General features: G+C 41.1%; 1 protein-coding gene across 1 annotated transcript in view; it reads left to right on the top strand.

The window, feature by feature from the left end:
• The window catches only part of ENPP6 (ectonucleotide pyrophosphatase/phosphodiesterase 6), an 80,131-nt gene that overhangs the window by 26,648 nt on the left and 30,206 nt on the right, over positions 1 to 23,277 (top strand). The window contains exons 2-4 of the mRNA XM_075849645.1: positions 6,967 to 7,146; positions 13,585 to 13,696; positions 13,970 to 14,111. Of these exons, the coding sequence (XP_075705760.1) occupies positions 6,967 to 7,146; positions 13,585 to 13,696; positions 13,970 to 14,111 (434 nt within the window). The remainder of the gene's footprint in view (positions 1 to 6,966; positions 7,147 to 13,584; positions 13,697 to 13,969; positions 14,112 to 23,277) is intronic.

Genomic DNA, 23,277 nt, shown 5'->3' on the forward strand with positions numbered 1-23,277 from the left:
ACAAACGCAGGCTGGGAGGGCAAAAACATTTAATTTTAAGAAAGCCAATTTCCCCAGGATGAGGGCTGCAATTCAGGATATAGACTGGGAAGAACTAATGTCAAATAATGGAACAAATGATAAATGGGAGATTTTCAAATCTACTTTGAGTTATTATAGTGCAAAATTTATTCCTACAGGTAATAAGTATAAACGACTCAAATTAAACCCCACATGGCTTACACCTTCTGTGAAAGGGGCAATACATGACAAAAAAAGGGCATTTAAAAAATACAAATCTGAGGGTACAGCTGTAGCCTTTGTAAAATATAAAGAGCTTAATAAAATCTGTAAAAATGTAATAAAATTAGCAAAAATACAAAATGAAAGGCAGGTGGCCAAGGATAGTAAAACAAATCCTAAAAAATTCTTCAAGCATATAAATGCAAAAAAGCCAAGGTCTGAACATGTAGGACCCCTAGATAATGGTAATGGGGAGTTGATCACAGGGGATCAAGAGAAGGCAGAGTTACTAAATGGGTTCTTTAGCTCTGTATATACAACAGAAGAAAGAGCAGCTGATGTAGCCGGTGCCAGTGCTGTTAATCTATCAGTTGATATACTGAATTGGATGAATGTAGAGATGGTCCAAGCTAAATTAAATAAAATAAATGTGCACAAGGCTCCGGGACCAGATGGGTTACACCCTAGAATTCTTAAAGAGCTTAGTTCAGTTATTTCTGTCCCCCTTTTCATAATATTCAGAGAATCTCTAGTGACTGGTATAGTGCCAAGGGACTGGCGCAGGGCAAATGTGGTGCCTATTTTCAAAAAGGGCTCTAGGTCTTCCCCGGGTAATTATAGACCAGTAAGCTTAACATCCATCGTGGGGAAAATGTTTGAGGGGCTATTGAGGGACTATATACAGGATTATGTGACAATAAATAGCATTATAAGTGACAGCCAGCACGGTTTTACTAAGGACAGAAGTTGTCAAACTAACCTAATCTGTTTTTATGAAGAGGTGAGCAGAAGTCTAGACAGAGGGGCCGCTGTGGATTTAGTGTTTTTAGACTTTGCAAAGGCATTTGACACTGTCCCCCATAGACGCCTAATGGGTAAATTAAGGACTATAGGTTTAGAAAATATAGTTTGTAATTGGATTGAGAATTGGCTCAAGGACCGTATCCAGAGGGTTGTGGTCAATGATTCCTTCTCTGAATGGTCCCCGGTTATAAGTGGTGTACCCCAGGGTTCAGTGCTGGGACCACTATTATTCAACTTATTTATTAATGATATAGAGGAAGGGATTAATAGCACTATTTCTATTTTTGCAGATGACACCAAGCTATGTAATATAGTTCAGACTATGGAAGATGTTCATGAATTACAGGCAGATTTAAACAAACTAAGTGTTTGGGCGTCCACTTGGCAAATGAAGTTTAATGTAGATAAATGTAAAGTTATGCATCTTGGTACCAACAACCTGCATGCATCATATGTCCTAGGGGGCGCTACACTGGCGGATTCACTTGTTGAGAAGGATCTGGGTGTACTTGTAAATCATAAACTCAATAACAGCATGCAGTGTCAATCAGCTGCTTCAAAGGCCAGCAGGATATTGTCGTGTATTAAAAGAGGCATGGACTCGCGGGACAGGGATGTAATAATGCCACTTTACAAAGCATTAGTGAGGCCTCATCTAGAATATGCAGTTCAGTTCTGGGCTCCAGTTCATAGAAAGGATGCCCTGGAGTTGGAAAAAATACAAAGAAGAGCAACGAAGCTAATAAGGGGCATGGAGAATTTAAGTTATGAGGAAAGATTGAAAGAATTAAACCTATTTAGCCTTGAAAAAAGAAGACTAAGGGGGGACATGATTAACTTATATAAATATATTAATGGCACATACAAAAAATATGGTGAAATCCTGTTCCTTGTAAAACCCCCTCAAAAAACAAGGGGGCACTCCCTCCGTCTGGAGAAAAAAAGGTTCAAGCTGCAGAGGCGACAAGGCTTCTTTACAGTGAGAACTGTGAATTTATGGAATAGCCTACCGCAGGAGCTGGTCACAGCAGGGACAGTAGATGGCTTTAAAAAAGGGTTAGATAATTTCCTAGAACAAAAAAATATTAGCTCCTATGTGTAGAAATTTTTCCTTCCCTTTTCCCTTCCCTTGGTTGAACTTGATGGACATGTGTCTTTTTTCAGCCGTACTAACTATGTAACTATGTAACTATGTAACTATATGTAACTCATGAAAGAATAAAGTAACGTTAAAACCAAGCACACCATTGTTTTTCTTGTGAAATTCTCTATAAGTTTTTCGCTAAATTTTGGTGTTTTTCACAATTAAATACTGAATGTATCGAGCAAATTTTGCCAGTAACATAAACTCCAATGTGTCACAAGAAAACAATCTCTGAATCGCTTGGATAGGTGAAAGCACTCGTTATTACCACATAAAGTGAATCATGTCCGATTTGAAAAATGAGGCTCTGTCAGGAAGATCAAAAGTAGCTAAAGAGGGAAGGGGTTAAGGCCCAGAATGCATGCAGGGGGAAGGGGTTAATGTAATTATTGATAAACATTGGTCTGCATTAAAACCTTTTATTGATAAAATGAGTTAGAAGTCCGTCATTCTTGACGTCTATTGTACATCAGAATGTTCAACATGTTAGATCTTAATGAAACCAATCCGATTTTGCAACATGTTAGAATTTGGCATGAAATACACGTTAGGGCTCATGCATGCAGCAATGTCACATATGATGGCACTACTTGTGTGTATTACGGAGCTGTAAGCATTCCATGTGCCATCATATAGTGTCCCCATATGGCACCATACTCTCCCCTAGAAGCAATGCTGAGGACAGGGGTGGGATTACAATTTTTAACAAGCTCTCTGTTTTTCCGAATAAGACCTACGTGTGTGTGGGTGTGGGGGGGGGGGGGGGGGTTGTCGCGCGGTGTATCGTGCCATGGAAAATTCTTTTAATAACCAAATAAAGCCACTACAATATTTCAAATACACCCTATTTTAAAGTGAACTCTAAATAAACTCCCTGTCCAGAATGTTTAACTGCATTGCCACACTATATATATATATATATATATATATATATATATATAAAATCACATAAGCATACGTGCCCACACATTATATAAAACTCACCCATTATGTATAGAACCTTATGTGCGCACTTAATATCTTAAGCGTGCTCAGCCCATTTAGTTAGGTTGTGCACTGTGAGAAACGTGGGGGGACAGTGCGGCGTGCACAGTAAGCGGCAACAAATTTCCTGGCAAATGCACACATACAGTGCCAGAACAAAGCTCCGTACATATATACAGCACCAGAACAAAGCTCTGTACATCTATACAGCAACAGAACCAAGCTCAGTACTTATATACAACACCGGAACAAAGCTCATTACATATATACAGCACCAGCACAAATACAGCTCAGTACAGAGATAATTTTCTAATTCCGTTTTTCAGGGTGGTTTTTCATACTGATAACCAATCCACAGGATAGGTCATCAGTATATGATAGATGCAGGGTCCGGGTGCCACACCATACCCAGGCAACCCCTTTAACCCCTGCCATATAATTTTGTAATGCATAAAACTACAGCTACCAGTATGTCCTGAACAATGGTAAGGATATGCTGGGAGTTGCTATTCCACAAAAAATAATTCTTCCACCCATCAGCTGAATGCAGATCATACAGTGATTATAGTACTGATCAGTCATTGGGGAGAATACATGTTTACATGTAGTGACTCACAGGTGACGTCTTCTCGGATTCAAGTCGTTCTTTCATATTTTTTCTTATCCATCCAGTTCAGACCTCCATGACTAAGTTTCCTGGTCGCGATCCATTTTAGTAAGTGTTTAATTCCACTGCAGCGCCACCACAGGAGAAATCAAGCATTACACAGTGCTCATTCAAATCAATGTGTTGTCTGTGAAATGCAGGACAGCACTCATCCTCTAGAGCGAGAGATGCTCTTTGTAGCTGCTGTCCACTCTAGCCAAGACATAAGGATCCTGAGCAGAAGACCCTCTGTTAACCTCAGAATTCCTAAATATAGTATGAGAATGGGTTTTCTAAACTATACAATCCCTTTAATAAGAGCAGATTGGTAACACAAACAGAAAAAGGTTTAAAGGAAAACTGCCGCGGTCACTAGTTAAGTGCAACACATTAATGTGCTGAGAAAGAGACCATGGGGGACTACTGCACGAACACATGAAATGTGCTAAATTCAAACAGTATATACAGTGGAGGAAATAAGTATTTGATCCCTTGCTGATTTTGTAAGTTTGCCCACTGTCAAAGTCATGAACAGTCTAGAATTTTTAGGCTAGGTTAATTTTACCAGTGAGAGATAGATTATATAAAAAAAAATAAAAAAAAAATCACATTGTCAAAATTATATATATTTATTTGCATTATGCACAGAGAAATAAGTATTTGATCCCTTTGGCAAACAAGACTTAATACTTGGTGGCAAAACCCTTGTTGGCAAGCACAGCAGTCAGACATTTTTAGTAGTTGATGATGAGGTTTGCACACATGTTAGATGGAATTTTGGCCCACTCCTCTTTGCAGATCATCTGTAAATCATTAAGATTTCGAGGCTGTCGCTTGGCAACTCGGATCTTCAGCTCCCTCCATAAGTTTTCTATGGGATTAAGGTCTGGAGACTGGCTAGGCCACTCCATGACCTTAATGTGCTTCTTTTTGAGCCACTCCTTTGTTGCCTTGGCTGTATGTTTCGGGTCATTGTCATGCTGGAAGACCCAGCCACAAGACATTTTTAATGTCCTGGTGGAGGGAAGGAGGTTGTCACTCAGGATTTGACGGTACATGGCTCCATCCATTCTCCCATTGATGCGGTGAAGTAGTCCTGTGCCCTTAGCAGAGAAACACCCCCAAAACATAATGTTTCCACCTCCATGCTTGACAGTGGGGACGGTGTTCTTTGGGTTATAGGCAGCATTTCTCTTCCTCCAAAAACGGCGAGTTGAGTTAATGCCAAAGAGCTCAATTTTAGTCTCATCTGACCACAGCACCTTCTCCCAATCACTCTCAGAATCATCCAGATGTTCATTTGCAAACTTCAGACGGGCCTGTACATGTGCCTTCTTGAGTAGGGGGACCTTGCGGGCACTACAGGATTTTAATCCATTACGGAGTAATGTGTTACCAATGGTTTTCTTGGTGACTGTGGTCCCAGCTGCCTTGAGATCATTAACAAGTCCCCCCGTGTAGTTTTCGGCTGAGCTCTCACCTTCCTCAGGATGAAGGATACCCCACGAGGTGAGATTTTGCATGGAGCCCCAGATCGATGTCGATTGACAGTCATTTTGTATGTCTTCCATTTTCTTCCTATTGCACCAACAGTTGTCTCCTTCTCACCCAGCGTCTTACTTATGGTTTTGTAGCCCATTCCAGCCTTGTGCAGGTCTATGATCTTGTCCCTGACATCCTTAGAAAGCTCTTTGGTCTTGCCCATGTTGTAGAGGTTAGAGTCAGACTGATTCATTGAGTCTGTGGACAGGAGTCTTTTATACAGGTGACCATGTAAGACAGCTGTCTTTAATGCAGGCACCAAGTTGATTTGGAGCGTGTAACTGGTCTGGAGGAGGCTGAACTCTTAATGGTTGGTAGGGGATCAAATACTTATTTCTCAGTGCACAATGCAAATAAATATATATAATTTTGACAATGTGATTTTCTTCTTTTTTTTTTTATATATAATCTATCTCTCACTGGTAAAATTAACCTACCCTAAAAATTCTAGACTGTTCATGACTTTGACAGTGGGCAAACTTACAAAATCAGCAAGGGATCAAATACTTATTTCCTCCACTGTATATTAACTGTTTGAAGCCTGTTGGGGCTTATGTTTTTTTGGTTAATCGAAAGTATGCCATGAATGCAAAATTCTTTCTCCTCCCAACATTCAATGCGGGGAAGGTACAGCCCCCTATCACTTATCAAGAGTTCTTCTAGTCCACCATAATTAAACCTGCACAAGTCAAGTGTCAAAACAGTCTACAAAAAAAATGTTGTATTGTTTTTGTCATAGTAACCTCTTCTAGTAGAGCATTCCAGTTAAAATACTCTTACTGTAAAGATCCCTCTCCCATGATGATAGAAGCTCCTTTCATCCCCACCTAAATATTGTAATGCTGGCTCTTCATCCTCTGTCATAAACAGGGCATTTAGATACAGGGCTAGGGGAGGATTACATATGAAACAATGTGTCTCCTCCCTGCAAACGTGTTACATTTTTGGTATGGGGTGCCAAATTAAACCTTTGCCTTAGAGGAGGAAATCATTGGTAGGTCTATGCTTTTATTTTCAAGTGACTCTTAAGACTATTGGAATGTTACAGTGTTATATAAATTTTTAGCCTCGGTACAGTGGAAAGCAGCCCAGTAATGTGACTTCTGTCACAATTAGACTTTCTACCTGGAAACTGTGCATTAGTAGGCTAGCTGCTGTTGATGGATCTAATGGCTTTATTTTTATTCTAATCATTGCTTGTGCTCTGTCACCTAGAAACTCGTATTTAGTATGCATCTTCTGCTGCATAGCTCCTATTGTATATGATAGTGCTACATATGGAAGCCTAGAAGAATCATGGATTTATGCACTTTCTCCCATTTAAACACCAAACAACACTAAATGGAGAAACCATAAGAATAAGAGATTCATAAACACCAGCTTGTTGATGGTTTCTAAGTAGCAGTTGTAGATTTTAATTAAAGTTGGAACTTCACACATTGTTTCTAAAAGAAAAAAGATGAGGACTGACTTTATTATCCCATGCTTTAAAACTGTAAATGCTGTGTGCTGAAACAACGAATATGATTGTATAGAGAACACAATAATTACTGGAAATGTAAGTAAATTATGATTACATTTTATATTGGGGTAATTAACTGCAATACAATTTGTGTTCCTGCAGGGCGGCACTGTGAAGTTCATCAAATGATTGGAAACTTTATGTGGGATCAGAAGACTAACAAGTCATTTGATATTGGTACTAATAAAGATAGTCTTTTGCCAATGTGGTGGGATGCATCAGAGCCACTTTGGGTCACAATGGAAAAAGCAAAAAGGAAAGTTTTTATGTACTATTGGCCAGGTAATTTTTGTTATTGTTTATAAGACACATTTATCTTATTTTAATTAGCTATTTCGTTTTGAAGTGAATTGTTTTTTTATAGAACGGACGGTAAGCGATAACGTGTTAGGTTGTATAAATGATCATAAACACCACCTTGAATGAAGAGGAAACGACTGATTATTTTTATTGTTGGAGGAAATGCTCGTCAGTTATAGAATTTACTATTTTTTATACTCTGATCAGTTTGAGTCCATGAACATCCATTTTTCACTAAAATTAGACTATACTAAAATATTAGGTGTACATTCACATGGGCGGTAATGGTACAGCAGAGAGCTGTTGCGTTACCTCACTGTGGCAAAACAGTATTTTTCTTTACTCTTCTCTTCTCTTTTTTTTTTTTTTTTTTTTGTTCAGCGGTGTCATAGTGACTGCGGTTGCAGTTTTAATCATCTTCTGTGCCCTTTCAAATTTGTTGAATTGCAAATAGTTGGAAGTCCTGGCAGCTCTGCTGACAGGTCTGTAATAGTAAATATTTGCATTTCCGAGGAAAAAACTATTGCTTGTTCTTTTCTTAGCACTCTTGTTGTGGATTTCCTCTGTTATTCCTCCTGGTAAAGTATGAATAAATTGGGTGCTACCATATCCTTGACAATATGATGTGTTCCTGCACCGTATGGCACTGTCAAATCAGTGCTGACCATGTCCAACTGTGTAGGAAAACACCCTATTTACAAGGCGGAATAACAGAGGAACAGCACAATGTGGTGTTCTGAGTAAAGATGCTTCAGAATTGCTATGCTATGGGAAATACAAGTATTTACTAAAACAGACATGCCATGAGAGCTGCCAGGTCCTTTTTTAAAAGTAAAGTAAAGATTTTTGTAGAGAAGACTCTTGGCTGGGTATGTAGGACCACCAATCGTAATAAAGGAATACAATTTATCATGAAATGTTAAAACAAACATTGGAACTGCTAGAAGAAATAACAAGAGGAGAGGGTTAGAACCTTTCCTCAGATTGCACCATTCCATGACTGCATGTGGAAGAATTTTGGCAGGTATACAGTCTGTCATTGCACTTTTAAGTCCTCATTTTGAGGAGGTGGCATTAATTCACTATTTGCCTGAGGCAGCAAGAAGCGTAGAACTCCCCCACCACCCGTAAATAACTACTATAGAATCTGAAGAGCTGATTATACCAGGGAAATGAATACTGACCACTTGTTTTTCTAAACCTCACATGAAATTTGAGGTGATATATTCTAACTGCAGGTACAAAGTGATCTTGTAAAGACTCCTGCAGTTTTCTGTCTAGACGAGAAGAAAAGGAAAAGAAAGTTCTTCAGCCAGCCAAAGTTGTAAAAATGGGCTTCAAAATTCTCATACAAAAAGTCAGATCAGTCACAGTATTGGAGTATTAGGGTATGTTCACACGGCCTATTTACGGACGTAATTCGGGCGTTTTTGCCCCGAATTACGTCTGAAAATAGCGCCTCAATAGCGTTGACAAACATCTGCCCATTGAAAGCAATGGGCAGACGTTTGTCTGTTCACACGAGGCGTAATTTACGCGCCGCTGTCAAATGACGGCGCGTAATTAGACGCCCGCGTCAAAGAAGTGACCTGTCACTTCTTTGGCCGTAATTGGAGCCGTTACTCATTGACTCCAATGAATAGCAGCGCCAATTACGTCCGTAATGGACGCGCCGTTCAAGCGCCTGCACATGCCGTTACGGCTGAAATTACGGGGATGTTTTCAGGCTGAAACATCCCCGTAATTTCAGCCGTTACGGACGCCCTCGTGTGAACATACCCTTAGGCTGGGTTCACACGACCTATTTTCAGACGTAAACGAGGCGTATTATGCCTCGTTTTAGGCTGGGTTCACACGACCTATTTTCAGACGTAAACGAGGCGTATTATGCCTCGTTTTACGTCTGAAAATAGGGCTACAATACGTCGGCAAACATCTGCCCATTCATTTGAATGGGTTTGCCGACGTACTGTGCAGACGACCTGTTATTTACGCGTCGTCGTTTGACAGCTGTCAAACGACGCCGCGTAAAAATACAGCCTCGTCAAAAGAAGTGTAGGACACTTCTTTGGACGTTTTTTAAGCTGTTTTCTCATAGACTCCAATGAAAACAGCTCCAAAAACGGCCGTAAAAAACGCTGCAAAAACGCAGCGAAAAACGCGAGTTGCTCAAAAAACGTCTGAAAATCAGGGGCTGTTTTCCCTTGAAAACAGCTCCGTATTTTCAGACGTTTTTGGTCACTACGTGTGCACATACCCTTAGGGTATGTTCACACGCTGAGCCAAAAACGTCTGAAAATACGGAGCTGTTTTCAAGGGAAAACAGCACCTGATTTTCAGAAGTTTTTTGAGCAACTCACTTTTTTCGCAGCGTTTTTCGCGCCGTTTTTGCGTCCGTTTTTTTCTGCCGTTTTTGGAGCTGTTTTCAATAATCTATGAGAAAACGGCTCCAAAAACGTCCCAAGAAGTGTCCTGCACTTCTTTTGACGAGGCTGTAATTTTACGCGTCGTCTTTTGACAGCTGTCAAACGACGACGTGTAAATTACAGGTCGTCGGCACAGTACATCGGCAAACCCATTCAAATGAATGGGCAGATGTTTGCCGACGTATTGGAGCCGTATTTTCAGGCGTAAATCGAGGCATAATACGCCTCGTTTACGCCTGAAAATAGGTCGTGTGAACCCAGCCTAAGGGTATGTTCACACGAGGGCGTCCGTTACGGCTGAAATTCCGGGGATGTTTCAGCCTGAAAACATCCCCGTAATTTCAGCCTTAACGGCATGTGCAGGCGCTTGAACGCCGCGTCCATTACGGGCGTAATTAGCGCTGCTATTCATTGGAGTCAATGAATAATGGCTCCAATTACGGCCAAAGAAGTGACAGGTCACTTCTTTGGCGCGGGCGTCTATTTACGCGCCGTCTTTTGACAGCGGCGCCTAAATTACGCCTCGTGTGAACAGACAAACGTCTGCCCATTGCTTTCAATGGGCAGATGTTTGTCAGCGCTATTGAGGCGCTATTTTCGGACGTAATTCGGGGCAAAAACGCCCGAATTACGTCCGTAAATAGGCCGTGTGAACATACCCTCATTCTATCTTTCTTTGCCTTAGCAGCCCTATACCATTTGACTAAAGGGCTGAGACTCATCGTGTGCCTTCTTATACAGATAATGCTACAAGCTTAGATATGTTTTGTAATAAAGTAAGCTGGCAATTTACTGAGTGTAACATCAGGGGTGTCCAGTAGCGTAGCTAGCGTGGGGACAGTGGCCCCGGACCCTCTGAGATGGTGGGGCAAACTGCAACCGCCCGTGTCATGACCGCCGCTCCGGCTTCCCCTGCCGCGGCCACGCCACACAGGACGGCCTGCTGCCTGTCTGAGGGGGCTGCAGCGCAACTGAAACCAGCTGCCACCACCCACTCCTTCAGTAATTGTACCTGCGTCTATATGACACAGATACAATTACATGCAAAAGTGCTGAATGACAGGGCACGTTCCGTGCCCGACAATTCAGCACCTAACAATGACGCTGATTGGCAGGGAAAAATGACTTGCCCCGCCAATCGGCTCCTTTCAACGACGCTAGCGCTTCCGTTGTTGAAAGGCAATGATTGGGGGGGGGGCAAGTCATTCTGCCCGGCCAATCAACACCCTTCAACGATGCAAGCGTCGTTCAGCTCCAGCAGACCTGCTCAGAAGAGAGCCGGCCTTCATTGACACAGAACGGTGCGGGGACGGGATCAAGGTGAGTATGTAAAGTTTGGGGTTTTTTTTCACTTAAAAGTGTGAGTGGCATGATCTATGGGGGGAGCTAAATGTGGGGCACAATCTACAGGAGAGGCTATATGTGGGACACTATATGCAGGGGTGCTTCATATGGGGCACTCTACGGGGGTGGCTATATGTGGAGCGCTATCTACAGGGGGGCTATATGTGGGGGGCTATATGTGGGGCGCTATCTACAGGGGGCTGTATGTGGGCCACTATCTACAGGAAGCACTGTGTTTGTGTGTGTGTGTGTGTGTGTGTGTGTGTGTGTGTGTGTGTGTGTGTGTGTGTGTGTGACAGTGTATAGTGCTATTATAATCAGGGACACAGTGTATGGCGTAATTATATTTAGGTGTGCAGTGTGTAGCACAATGAGAATCTTATCTTCGTTTATAGGTGCAGAATTCTTTGAAAATTGAGAAGCTGAAGACATCTGAGCAGCAAACTGCAGAAATGGGCTGTAGCTGGCAGAATTAATTATAGAGGTCTGAACCGGAAGGAGAAGAAAAGAGATCACCGGTGAGTCACTTAATGTAAATGTTTATTCTGCCTCATCAGTACTGTAGGGGGTACGAGATGATAGGGGGTATGATTTTATTTTATTTTTTTTAAACTGCAACTCCTAGCAAATCCTTACCATTGTTTGGGTCATGCTGGGAGCAGTAGTTCTACGCCGTACAAACCTATACGGCAGGGGTAGTCTGGCTGTTATATACAGGGAAGATGGTTGTTATATACAGGGATAATCGGTAGTCCAGCCATCATCTCTGTGTATACCAGCCATCATCCCCTTGTATAACCCCATCATCCCTGTATATACCAGCCATCATCCCTGTTGATAACCCCATCTTACCTGTATATATTAGCCAGGCTGGTATATACAGAGATGATAGGGGTTATATACAGGGATGATGGCTGGTATATACAGGGATTATGGCTGGTATATAATTAGAATGTGCCTCTTCCGTAGTAAACATGCTTTAGGGGGGCCCACTCAGATATGTTTTTGCAACACCTCTGTAATGACGGGGTAGGGAGACAGACAGGTGAGCCCTAATCTACCCGCCACTCAGTCCCTGCCTACTTGCACGGCCCGTCCTAGGCGACGGCGTACAACTGGGCAACGGTCCCGACGCTCAATATGTGCACAACAGACAAACAGACAAGGATACACAGAAGCTAAGGGAAATGGGGCAGTTGCCCATGACAACACTGTGAGCAACAAGAGTAGTGAACGAGCCGAGTCAAACCAGGAGTGTACGAGGTACCAAACGCAGAGCAGGAGAGTAGTCAGTAAAGCCAGGGTCAATATGAAGCAGAGGACAATCGTACAAGCAGCAGCAGCAAAGCCAGGAAACAGGCAGAATCACAGGCAAAGGAGGAGCAGGAAATGAAGGTATAAATAGACAGAGGGCGGGAGCTAGCTCCGTCTGGCCAGGCTGTGATAGGCTCTCCCACTCCTCAGCCTCCCAGCCTGAGTGGTAGCAGATCTATCAGACTTAGGAGCAGGTGCAGACTGATTAACCACGGGCGTCGACGCAGAAGTTGTGTCTGGCAGATACTTTACAACCTCTTTTTGTACAGTAGTTACTTCAGGATCCTATAAACAAACTATTCCTTCCCTCTAAAATAATATCTTAGCGGATAAAACTAAGTTGGAATCTTGAGGCTCCATATTGAGGTTAAACGGATGTCCAGGATTAGAAATCTAGATCTCCTATATTTTCCAGAAATAGCACCATGTCTGTCCAATGGCTGTGTTCGATATTGCAGCTCATCCCCATTAAATGAACAGCGTGAAACTATAGTGCCAGATACAGCACATGGACAGACATGGCGCGGATTCTAGAAAAAAAACTGATCTCTTTTCCTATTCTCAGACAACCACATAATAAGTACTACGAAGAGAGGCTGAGACACTTTTCTTTAAAGGGATTGTCGTAGCTGATTGCCCCAGGTCACGCTTCTCTAACCCCGGGCTTCAACTGTAAGGGTATGTTCACATGCTTAACAAAAAACGGCTGTAAAATACGGAGCTGTTTTCAAGGGAAAACCGGAAAACAGCCTCTGACTTTCAGTCGTTTTTTAAGTGTTTTTTACGGCCATTTGTGGAGCTGTTTTTCTTTTGAGACCATTAAAAACGGCTCAAGAAGTGACATACACTTCTTTTATACGGGGCGTTTTTTTTACGTGCCATTTTTAAAAACGGCCGCGTAAAAAACGCACTGTGGGAACGGAACGCCGTTTTTCCCACTGAAATCAATGGGCAGATGTTTGGAGGCATTCAGCCCCGTATTTTCAGTAGTTTTTCGGGGCGATTTGGGACACATGAAGGGCATGACTGAGGAAAACATGAGGGACACAGGAAAACAGAACTCGTAGTCAAGAATTGTATTTGGAAGCTTCCCCACATTGAGTAGACAATATATAACCAAAATTGAACTGACAATAGATTATTTGTCATACCACAAGGCAGTCCCCGTATAATGGGACAAAGAAGTGTAATACCAGACAATACTTTATATTGACAATAATATTATTATATCTCACCATCCAAGAGTCTTAATCCATGTATATAGTTATTTTATAATCCTATTACCTTTATACTAAGAGTGGCTGAAAAATAACTATTATTTTAACTATTTTTACAGGATGTGAAGTTGAAATTCTTGGTATTAGACCCAATTATTGCCGTGAATATTACAATTTTCCGTCAGATGCTAATTTTACAAGGGCAGTCAATGACGCTGTTCAAAATCTGAGGTAAAATAAAACCCATTTCATATGTCTTTGCAGTATTTTATATAGCACTGGTTTATGTAGCAACAATCTCAAAGCTGTTTTTGCTCTCTGAAGAATGAATAAATGGGCATAATATGACCTGCTTTTTATAGTAGACATTTCATTATTCCACCAGTTTTAACTAAATTACTATTTTTATAAACCTGTATATTTGTCTAGAAGGCATTTTTGTATAATTTATTAATAAATAATTAAATTTATTTATAATGATGTCATTTATTCATTATTTTACAGGAATGGCAATGCTGAAATGGCTGCCATCTATTATGAACGCGTTGATATAGAAGGTCATCACTTTGGACCCTGGTCTGAGCAAAGGAAAAATGCCACTAGAGTAGTAGATAAAATGTTACAAAACCTGGACCAACAAATTAGAGTAAGATCTTTATTTACTGCAAATCTGAAATTTTACTCCAAGCACTGAGAGCATACAATGTTTTATACAAAAGTAGTTACTGACGCTGAGAAACTCATGTGACCATGCGGCTGCTGTATATCACTGTAAGGCATAAAATAACCATCCTAAGCAAAGATGAACAATTTTCTTTGCTTCGAAGATGAACAATACGTGCGGCGAATCTCGACATGTCATGGTGGATGCAATATCGCTATGGCATGCTGAGACTGTCATCACTATTGATGTCCCGTCACTACGAGGACTTGTAAAGAAAGTACTGGCGGTGAGTTCACAGCGAGTTGAAGAGGTGAATGAAGCAAGGGGATTTTGGGACATCAAGTATATTACAAACTTTTATGGTTACCCTGTCCCGGCAAAGTAAAATTATTCTCCGATATACACTGGCTTCTTCGAATAACTCTTAATTAATAAACCATTATTCCATAGAAACATAAAAACATAAAAACAAAGGGAGTAGGCTCCCTTTGATTCCCCATCAGCGACCGTTAAAAGGCTCCCGTGGATATCGTATATAGGTGCCTATTAGGTTGTACCTAAAAAAAATTAAAGAATGAATACATATATTTTCCAGAAAAATAGCATTTATAAGTGATCAAAATGATACATATTTGTTATCTCCATTAACCGTAATGACCCATAGACATTTTTTAACACATTATTTATATAAATGTGCCCAGCATTAACTTTGCTTAAATTTGGTTGACTGCAATTTCTCATGAAACTAATCGAATACCATATCGCTACATCCTAGCAATACCCTTGACAGACGACAGTCCACCTCACAACCACTGGGTGGCCGCATATAGCATAGATGCGATCGCGCGGAGTGCCTATGGTTGGCATGACAACTGGAGGCTAGACAATGGCCTCCGGGTCTGCCATGTACGGAAGCCCGGAACGTATTTCGGCCGCAAGTCCCGGACCGAACACACTGCAGGGAGCCGGGCTCCTAGCATCATAGTTATGTACGATGCTATGAGTCCCTGCCTCTCCGTGGAACTACTGTCCCGTACTGAAAACATGATTACAGTACGGGACAGTTGTCCTGCAGCGAGGCAGGGACTCCTAGCATCGTACATAACTATGATGCTAGGAGCCCGGCTCCCTGCAGTGTGTTCAGTCCGGGACTTGCGGTCGAAATACGTTCCGTCCATTACGGACGTAATGTGCTCGTGTGAATCCAGCCTGACTGTCTGCGTCACAGTGACCATGATAATACATTTCACTACATAGGTAGTGTAATTAGCAGCGATCAGTGCTGCAGGCCTTCAAGTCCCATAGTGGGACATAAAAAAAAGTAAATAATGTTTTATAAAAGTTATAAATTAAAAAACAAACTTTTATTATAGGAAAAAAATGAAAACGTTAAAAGTACGATATTTGGTATCACCGCGTTCGTAATGACCCAAAACAATAAGATAAAAAAACAATCCCAGAATAGTTATTTTTTGGTCACCACACCTCCAAAAATATATAATAAAAAGTAGCATTCACCCCAAAATAGTACCATTTAAAAACTACAACCCATGCCCCAAAAAAAACAGCTTTTTTTACTGAAAAATAAGTTATGGCTCTCGGAATATAGCGACACAAAATGTGCAGAGCTTTCCAAAAGCGGATAAGATTGGGCACCATTTATCACTGCGACACTGGGCAGATATGTGAGGATTATTATTTATTTACCACATTAACCCCTTCCCGACATGCGCCGTATATATACGGCGCAATCGGGAAGGGCTTCCAGCAAAGCGCTGTACCATTACGTCGCTCAGGAGCTGAGCCCGCACCATCACAACCGGGTGACAGCTGTATGTTACAGCTGGCACACTGAGGTATTGGCCAGGACGGGAGCTAGAATCTGATCCGGCCGATTAACCCCTCAGATGCTGCGTTCAATAGAGATCGTAGCATGTGAGGAGTTTTTAGACACCGGCACCCCAGCAACGTGATCGCTGGGTTGCCGGGGGCTGCAAAGGCGATCGGAGGCCTAATACTTACCTCCCTGTCTGCCAGCAACGGAAGCCTCCTGTGCCCCGCTCGGCGGCGGGGCCTAAAAGGCTTCCAGTACCATCGACAAGATGGCGCCGGCTCAACTTCCATCTCAGAAGCTGAGCCGGCATCATCAGCAGTGGGTGTCCGCTGTATGTTACAGTGCACACCACGATGTATCGGCAGGAACTGGACCTAGCTCCGACTCCTGCCATTAACCCCTTCGATGCAGCGATCCAATGTGATCGCTGAATCAAAGTGGTTTGTAGCAAATCGGCAGGCTGCCATGCGATGGCAAGGCTGGCGACTGCTACTATGGCAACAGGAGGCCTAACAATGGCCTCCTGTCTGCCATTACGGAAGCTGATTAGGCCCCGACCGGAGCTGGAGCATGATCGGCTTGCTGTCAGTGAATAACTGACCGTTCTAATACATTGCACTACATAGGTAGTGCAATGTATTAGAACATCAAGCAAACAGTTAGACCTTCAAGTCCCCTAGTGGGACTAAAGAAAAGTGTAAAAATAAAAGTTGTAAAAAATTAAATAAAAATTTCAAGTAATAACATAAAAAACGATCGCCATATTTCCCTTACCAATGAATTTATTATTGTAAAAAAATAATAAAACCATACATATTTCTGTATTGCCGCGTCCGTAACTACCTGAACTATAAAAATATTATGTTAGTTGTCCCTCAGTGAAAGCCGTAAAAAAACAATCTAAAAAATAATGCCAGAATTGCTTTTTTTTTTGGTCACTTTGTCTTCCAAAAATTGTAATAAAAAGTGATCAAAAAGTTGCATGTATCCAAAAATGGTACCTATAAAAACTATTACTCCTCTCGCAAAAAAAAAAAGCCCTCAGACAGCTCCGTCGATGAAAAAATTAAAAAGTTATGGCTCTTACAACTTGGCGACAGAAAAAATACATTATTTTTACAAAAGTTCTATAAATTAGGTATCGCTGGAATCGTACTGACCCGAAGAATGAAGGTCAGATGTAATTTATAATGCATGGTGAACGCTGTATAAAATAACCTAAAAAAAAACTATGGCAGAATTGCTGTTTTTTGATTACCTTGCCTCCCAAAAAAAAAGTGATCAAAAAGTTGCATGTACCCCAAAATTGTACCAGTAATAAATACAGCTCGTCCCGCAAAGAAACAGCACTGCTACAACTACGTCTATGGAAAAAAACAAAAAAGTTAAGGCTCCAATAAGTCAGGAAAAAAAAATATGCAGTTGTGCCGGCCCCAGGGGAAAATGTCTTCTGTTTCAAGAGGCGAATTATCAAGGCACTAAAATTAGGGAACCAGGAAGGGGAGGGCCCAAACATATCTGCTGGAAGCGAGGGCGCCCGTATTATACCAAGACAACACTCCCCAGCAAGATTCCCCAAACTGCAAAGGTGCGGAGTGTGGACCAAATGGGAGATAAGTAAGGACACCATTTATCAGTGCGACACCGGCCTGTGCTGACAGGATTGTGTCACAGCGTAATACACATCTATGGATAATTTTATTGTTTACCCCATTATTATATCACCTGACTATGCCCCTGATGTACTCTGCCTGGCTTACATGTGCCCCCATATTATAAACTGAAACACCAGTACAACTCCAAATAAAATTACTACCAAGCAAAATCCACGCTCCAAAAGCTAAATGGTGCTCCTTCCCTTCTGAGCCCTACAGCGTGCTCAAACAGCTGTGCACTTCCACATATATGGCATTGCCATATCTGGGAGAATCATTTTAACAATTTTTGGGGTGTGTCTCTCCAGTGGCATAAGCTGGGCACGACATATTTCCCACTGAAATGTCACATCTTGGGAAAAATTTGAATTTTTACTTTGCATCATCCGCAGCACAATCATTTATGGAAAAGACCTGTGTGGTAAAAATGCTCACTACACCCCTTAATAAATGTCTTTAGGGGTGTCGTTTCCAAAATGTGGTCACTTCTCAGCGGTTTCTTTAATTATTTCACATCAGAGCCTCTGCAATTGTGAACCAATACTGTGTAAATTGCCAAATTAGGCCTCAATTTCTCATGGTACTCTCTCACTCCTGAGCCCTGTCGATAGTCCAGGCAAAAGTGCCACATGTAGGGTGTTTCTAAACCCGGGAAACACAGCATAATAATTAGAGAGCTGTCTTGTTATGGTGGCACAAGCTGGGCACCAGATATTGGCATATCTATGGAAAAAATACAATTTTCACTCTGCAACATCGAGTGCACACTACTTTCTGCAAAACACCTGTAGGGTTAAAATGCTTGCTACACCCCTAGGTGAATACCTTGAGGGACGTAGTTTCCAAAATGAGGTCACTTCTGGGGGGTTTCCACTGTTTTGGTCCCACAGGGGCTTTGCAAATGCGACATCGTGCCCAGAAACCCATCCAGCAAAATCTGAAATTAGCTAAACCTACATTTTTCTTTGAAAGAATGTAGATTTTAATTTTCACGGCCTACTTCCAATAATTTATGCAATAAACCTGTGGGGTCAGAATGCTCACTATACCCCTAGATAATTTCCTTGAGGGTTCTGGTTTCCCAAATGGGGTCACCCTAGATAATTTCATTGAGGGGTCTAGTTTCCCAAATGAGGTCACTTTTGGGGGGTTTCCACTGTTTTGGCACTGCAAAAGCCCTTCAAACCTGAAGGGTTAAGAAACTTTCTAAATGCTGATTTGAGTACTTTGAGGAGTGAAGTTTTTAAAATGGGGTGACTTATTGGGGGTTTCTAATATATAAGGCCCTCAAAGCCACTTCACAACTGAACTGCCCCCTGTAAAAATAGCCTTTTGAAATTTTCTTGTAATATCCTAGAAAAATAAAACAATATTCAAAAAACGATGCAAATCTAAAGTAGACATGTGGGGGATGTTAATTAGCAACAATTTTGTGTGGTATAACTGCCTGTCTTACAAGCCGATACATTTAAATTGAGAAAAATGCTAATCTTTGCAATTTTTCACTACATTTTGGTGTTTTTCACAATTAAATACTGAATGTATCGAGCAAATTTTGCCAGTAACATAAGGTCCAATGTGTCACGAGAAAACAATCTCAGAATCGCTTGGATAGGTGAAAGCATTCCGAAGTTATTACCACATAAAGTGAAACATGTCAGATTTGAAAAATGAGGCACTGTCAGGAAGGTCAAAAGTGGCCAAAGAGGGAAGGGGTTAATATACCCTCTTATTATATACCCTGATATAATCTGGACAGCTTACATATGTCCCCACATTATAAACTGAGATACCAGTAAAACTCCAAACAGAACTACAAAGCAAAATCTGCACTCCAAAAGCCAAATAGCGCTCCCTCCCTTCTAAACGCTGCAGTGTGCCCAAACAGCAGTTTACGTCCACAAATATGGCATCACCATACCCGGGAGAACCCGCTTAACATTTTGTGAGGTATGTCTTCAGTGGCATAAACTGGGCACAACAAATTGTGCACTAATATGGCATGTCAGTGGAAAATTGCAATTTTCACTTTGCACCATCCGCTGCGCATTAACCCCTTCACACACCATGACATAATAGCACATCTTGCGGAGCCCCGTCCATATGCTGCGGGTGTCAGCTGTGTATTACAGCTGACACCCGGGACTAACGGGCAGGAACAGCGATCACACTGTTACAGAAGCCTGTACAAATGACAATATACTGAAATACATTCGTTTTGCAATGTATTGTCCCAGTGATCTAATGTTCAAGTCACCTAGGGGGGGACTAATAAAATGTGGAAAAAAAAGTTAAATAAAAATATAAGTTAAAAAAAAGCCCTTTTCCCATTTTTCCTCTAAAGTAATATAAAAAATAAACAAAATTGGTATCGCTGCGTCTGTAAAAGTCCGAACTATTACAATATACCATTATTTTACTCACACGGTGAACACCGTAAAAAAAGAAAGCATTTAAAACATCAAAATAGCTGTTTTTTTGGTCACCTTCGCTCTCAAAATTTTTTTAATAAGGAGTGATCAAAAAGATGTATGTACCAATAAAAACTACAGCTCGTCCCACAAACAATAAGCCCTCACACCGCTCAATCCACGGAAAAATAAAAAAATTATGGCGCTCAGATTTTGGTGGAAAAACCTTCTTTTTTTTTTTTAAAGTTTTGTCTTTGTAAAAGTAGTAAAATATTAAAAAAAACCTATATAAATTTGGTATCACCGAAATCATATTGAGCCGTACAATGAAGTTAAGTTGTCCTTTTTACCGCAAGGTGAAAGCCGTAAAAACAAAATCCAAAAAACAATGGAGGAATCGCAAATAATGTTTTTTTAGGTTTACCAGTATGTTTTTTGTGGTACTTTAAAGAGGCTCTGTCACCAGATTTTGCAACCCCTATCTGCTATTGCAGCAGATAGGCGCTGCAATGTAGATTACAGTAACGTTTTTATTTTTAAAAAACGAGCATTTTTGGCCAAGTTATGACCATTTTTGTAGTTATGCAAATGAGGCTTGCAAAAGTTCAAGTGGGTGAGTTTAAAAGTAAAAGTACAAGTGGGCGTGTATTATGTGCGTACATCGGGGCGTGTTTAATACTTTCACTAGCTGGGCGCTCTGATGAGAAGTAACATCCTCTTCTCTTCAGAACGCCCAGCTTCTGACAGTGCAGATCTGTGACGTCACTCACAGGTCCTGCATCGTGACGGCCACATCGGCAGCAGAGGCTACAGTTGATTCTGCAGCAGCATCAGCGTTTGCAGGTAAGATCGACTTACCTGCAAACGCTGATGCTGCTGCAGAATCAACTGTAGCCTCTGGTGCCGATGTGGCCGTCACGATGCAGGACCTGTGAGTGACGTCACAGGTCTGCACTGTCAGAAGCTGGGCGTTCTGAAGAGAAGAGGATGTTACTTCTCATCAGAGCGCCCAGCTAGTGAAAGTATTAAAAACGCCCCGATGTACGCACATAATACACGCCCACTTGGACTTTTACTTTTAAACACACCCACTTGGACTTTTGCAAGCCTCATTTGCATAACTACAAAAATGGTCATAACTTGGCCAAAAATGCTCGATTTTTAAAAATAAAAACGTTACTGTAATCTACATTGCAGCGCCTATCTGCTGCAATAGCAGATAGGGGTTGCAAAATCTGGTGACAGAGCCTCTTTAAACAGGCTCTGTCACCACATTATAAGTGCCCTATCTCAAACATAAGGAGATCGGCGCTATAATGTAGGTGACAGTAATGCTTTTTATTTAAAAAAACGATCTATTTTCACAACGTTAGGAGCGATTTTGGTTTCTGCTAATGAGCTTTCTTAATGCCCAAGTGGGCGTATTTCTACTTTCGGCCAAGTGGGCGTTGTACAGAGGAGTGTATGACGCTAACCTATCAGCATCATGCACTCCTCTCCATTCATTTACACTGCACTAGCGATATAGTTATATCACTATGTGCAGCTACATACGCAAGCCATAACATTACTAGTGTCCTGATAATGAATACACATGACCATCCAGCCTGGACGTCATGTGTACTCAGAATCCTGGCACTTCTGAATCTTTTCTGTGAGATTCCTGCAACGGAAACGAAATCTCGCGAGATTACGGAGCTAAACGAGATTTCGTTTCCGTGCTGGAAATCTCAAAGAAAAGAGTCAGAAGTGTCAGGATTCTGAGTACGCATGACGTCCAGGCTGGATGGTCATGTGTATTCATTATCAGGACACTGCAGTAATGTTAGGGCTTGTGTATGAGGCTGCACATAGTGATATAACTATATCGCTAGTGCAGTGTAAATGAATGGAGAGGAGTGCATGATGCTGATAGGTTAGCGTCATACACTCCTTTGTACAACGCCCACTTGGTCGAAAGTAAAAATACGCCCACTTGGGCATTAAGAAAGCTCATTAGCATAAACAAAAATCGCTCCTAACGTTGTGAAAATAGATTGTTTTTTAAAATAAAAAGCATTACTGTCACCTACATTACAGCTCCGATCTCCTTATGTAGGAGATAGGGCACTTATAAAGTGGTGACAGAGCCTCTTTAAATGATGTAGAGAAAAACTACAACTCCTCCCGCAAAAAATTAGCCCTCTCGCCTGTCCATTTACGGAAAAAGGAAAAAGTTTTATGGCACTTGGAAGGCGGGGAGTGAAAAACAAAAATGAAAAAGCAAAAAATGGATCCTGAAACTTTTTCATTAATTTCTAATTAAAAAACATTTATGACCACATGTGGTGTATTTCCGTACTCTGGAGAAAATGCTTTACAAATGTTGGGCAGCTTTTTCTCCTTTTATTCCTTGTGAAAATGAAAAAATGCAACATTTTAGTGGAAACAATGTTGTTATTTATTTTCACGGCGTAATTCTAATAAATTCTGGAATGACCTGTAGGATCTAAATGCTCACTATACCCCTAGATAGATTCCTTAAGGGGTGTAGTTTCCCAAATGGGGTCACTTTTGGGGGGTTTCCACTGTTTTGGTCCCTCCAGGGTGTAGTTTCCAAAATTGGTACACTTTTGGGGGGTTTTACTCTATTTTGGCACCACAAGACCTCTTCAAACCTGAAATGGTACCTAAAATATATTCTAAAAAAAGAGGCCTCAAAATCTACTAGATGTTTCTTTGCTTCTGAGGCCTGTGTTTCAGTCCATCAGCACATTAGGGCCACGTGTGATATTTCTAAAAACCTGCGGAATCTGGGCAATGAATATTGAGTTGCATTTCTTGGGTAAAACCTTCTGTGTTACAGATGAATTTCGGCAAAAAAAATGAAATTTGTAAATTCCTGTGAAACGTCTAAAGGGTTAAGAAACTTTCTGAATGCTGTTTTTAATACTTTGAGGGGTGCAGTTTTTAAAATGGGGTGATTTTTGGGGATTTTCTAATATATAAGGCCATCAAAGCCACTTCAGAACTGAACTGGTTCATAAAATTTTTTTTGAAGATGTGAGAAAAGTTCCAAGCCTTGTAATGTCCTGGAAAAATAAAAGACTGTTCAAAAGACGATGCCAACATAAAGTAGATATATGGGAAATGTTAATTTGTAACAATTTTGTGTGGTATTACTATCTGTTTTACAAGCAGATACATTTAAATTTAGAAAAAAGCTAATTTTTGATCATTTTCTCAAAATGTTGCTGTTTTTCACAAGT

Source organism: Rhinoderma darwinii, chromosome 1, assembly GCF_050947455.1.
Source record: "Rhinoderma darwinii isolate aRhiDar2 chromosome 1, aRhiDar2.hap1, whole genome shotgun sequence".
Taxonomy (NCBI): Eukaryota; Metazoa; Chordata; class Amphibia; order Anura; family Rhinodermatidae; genus Rhinoderma; species Rhinoderma darwinii.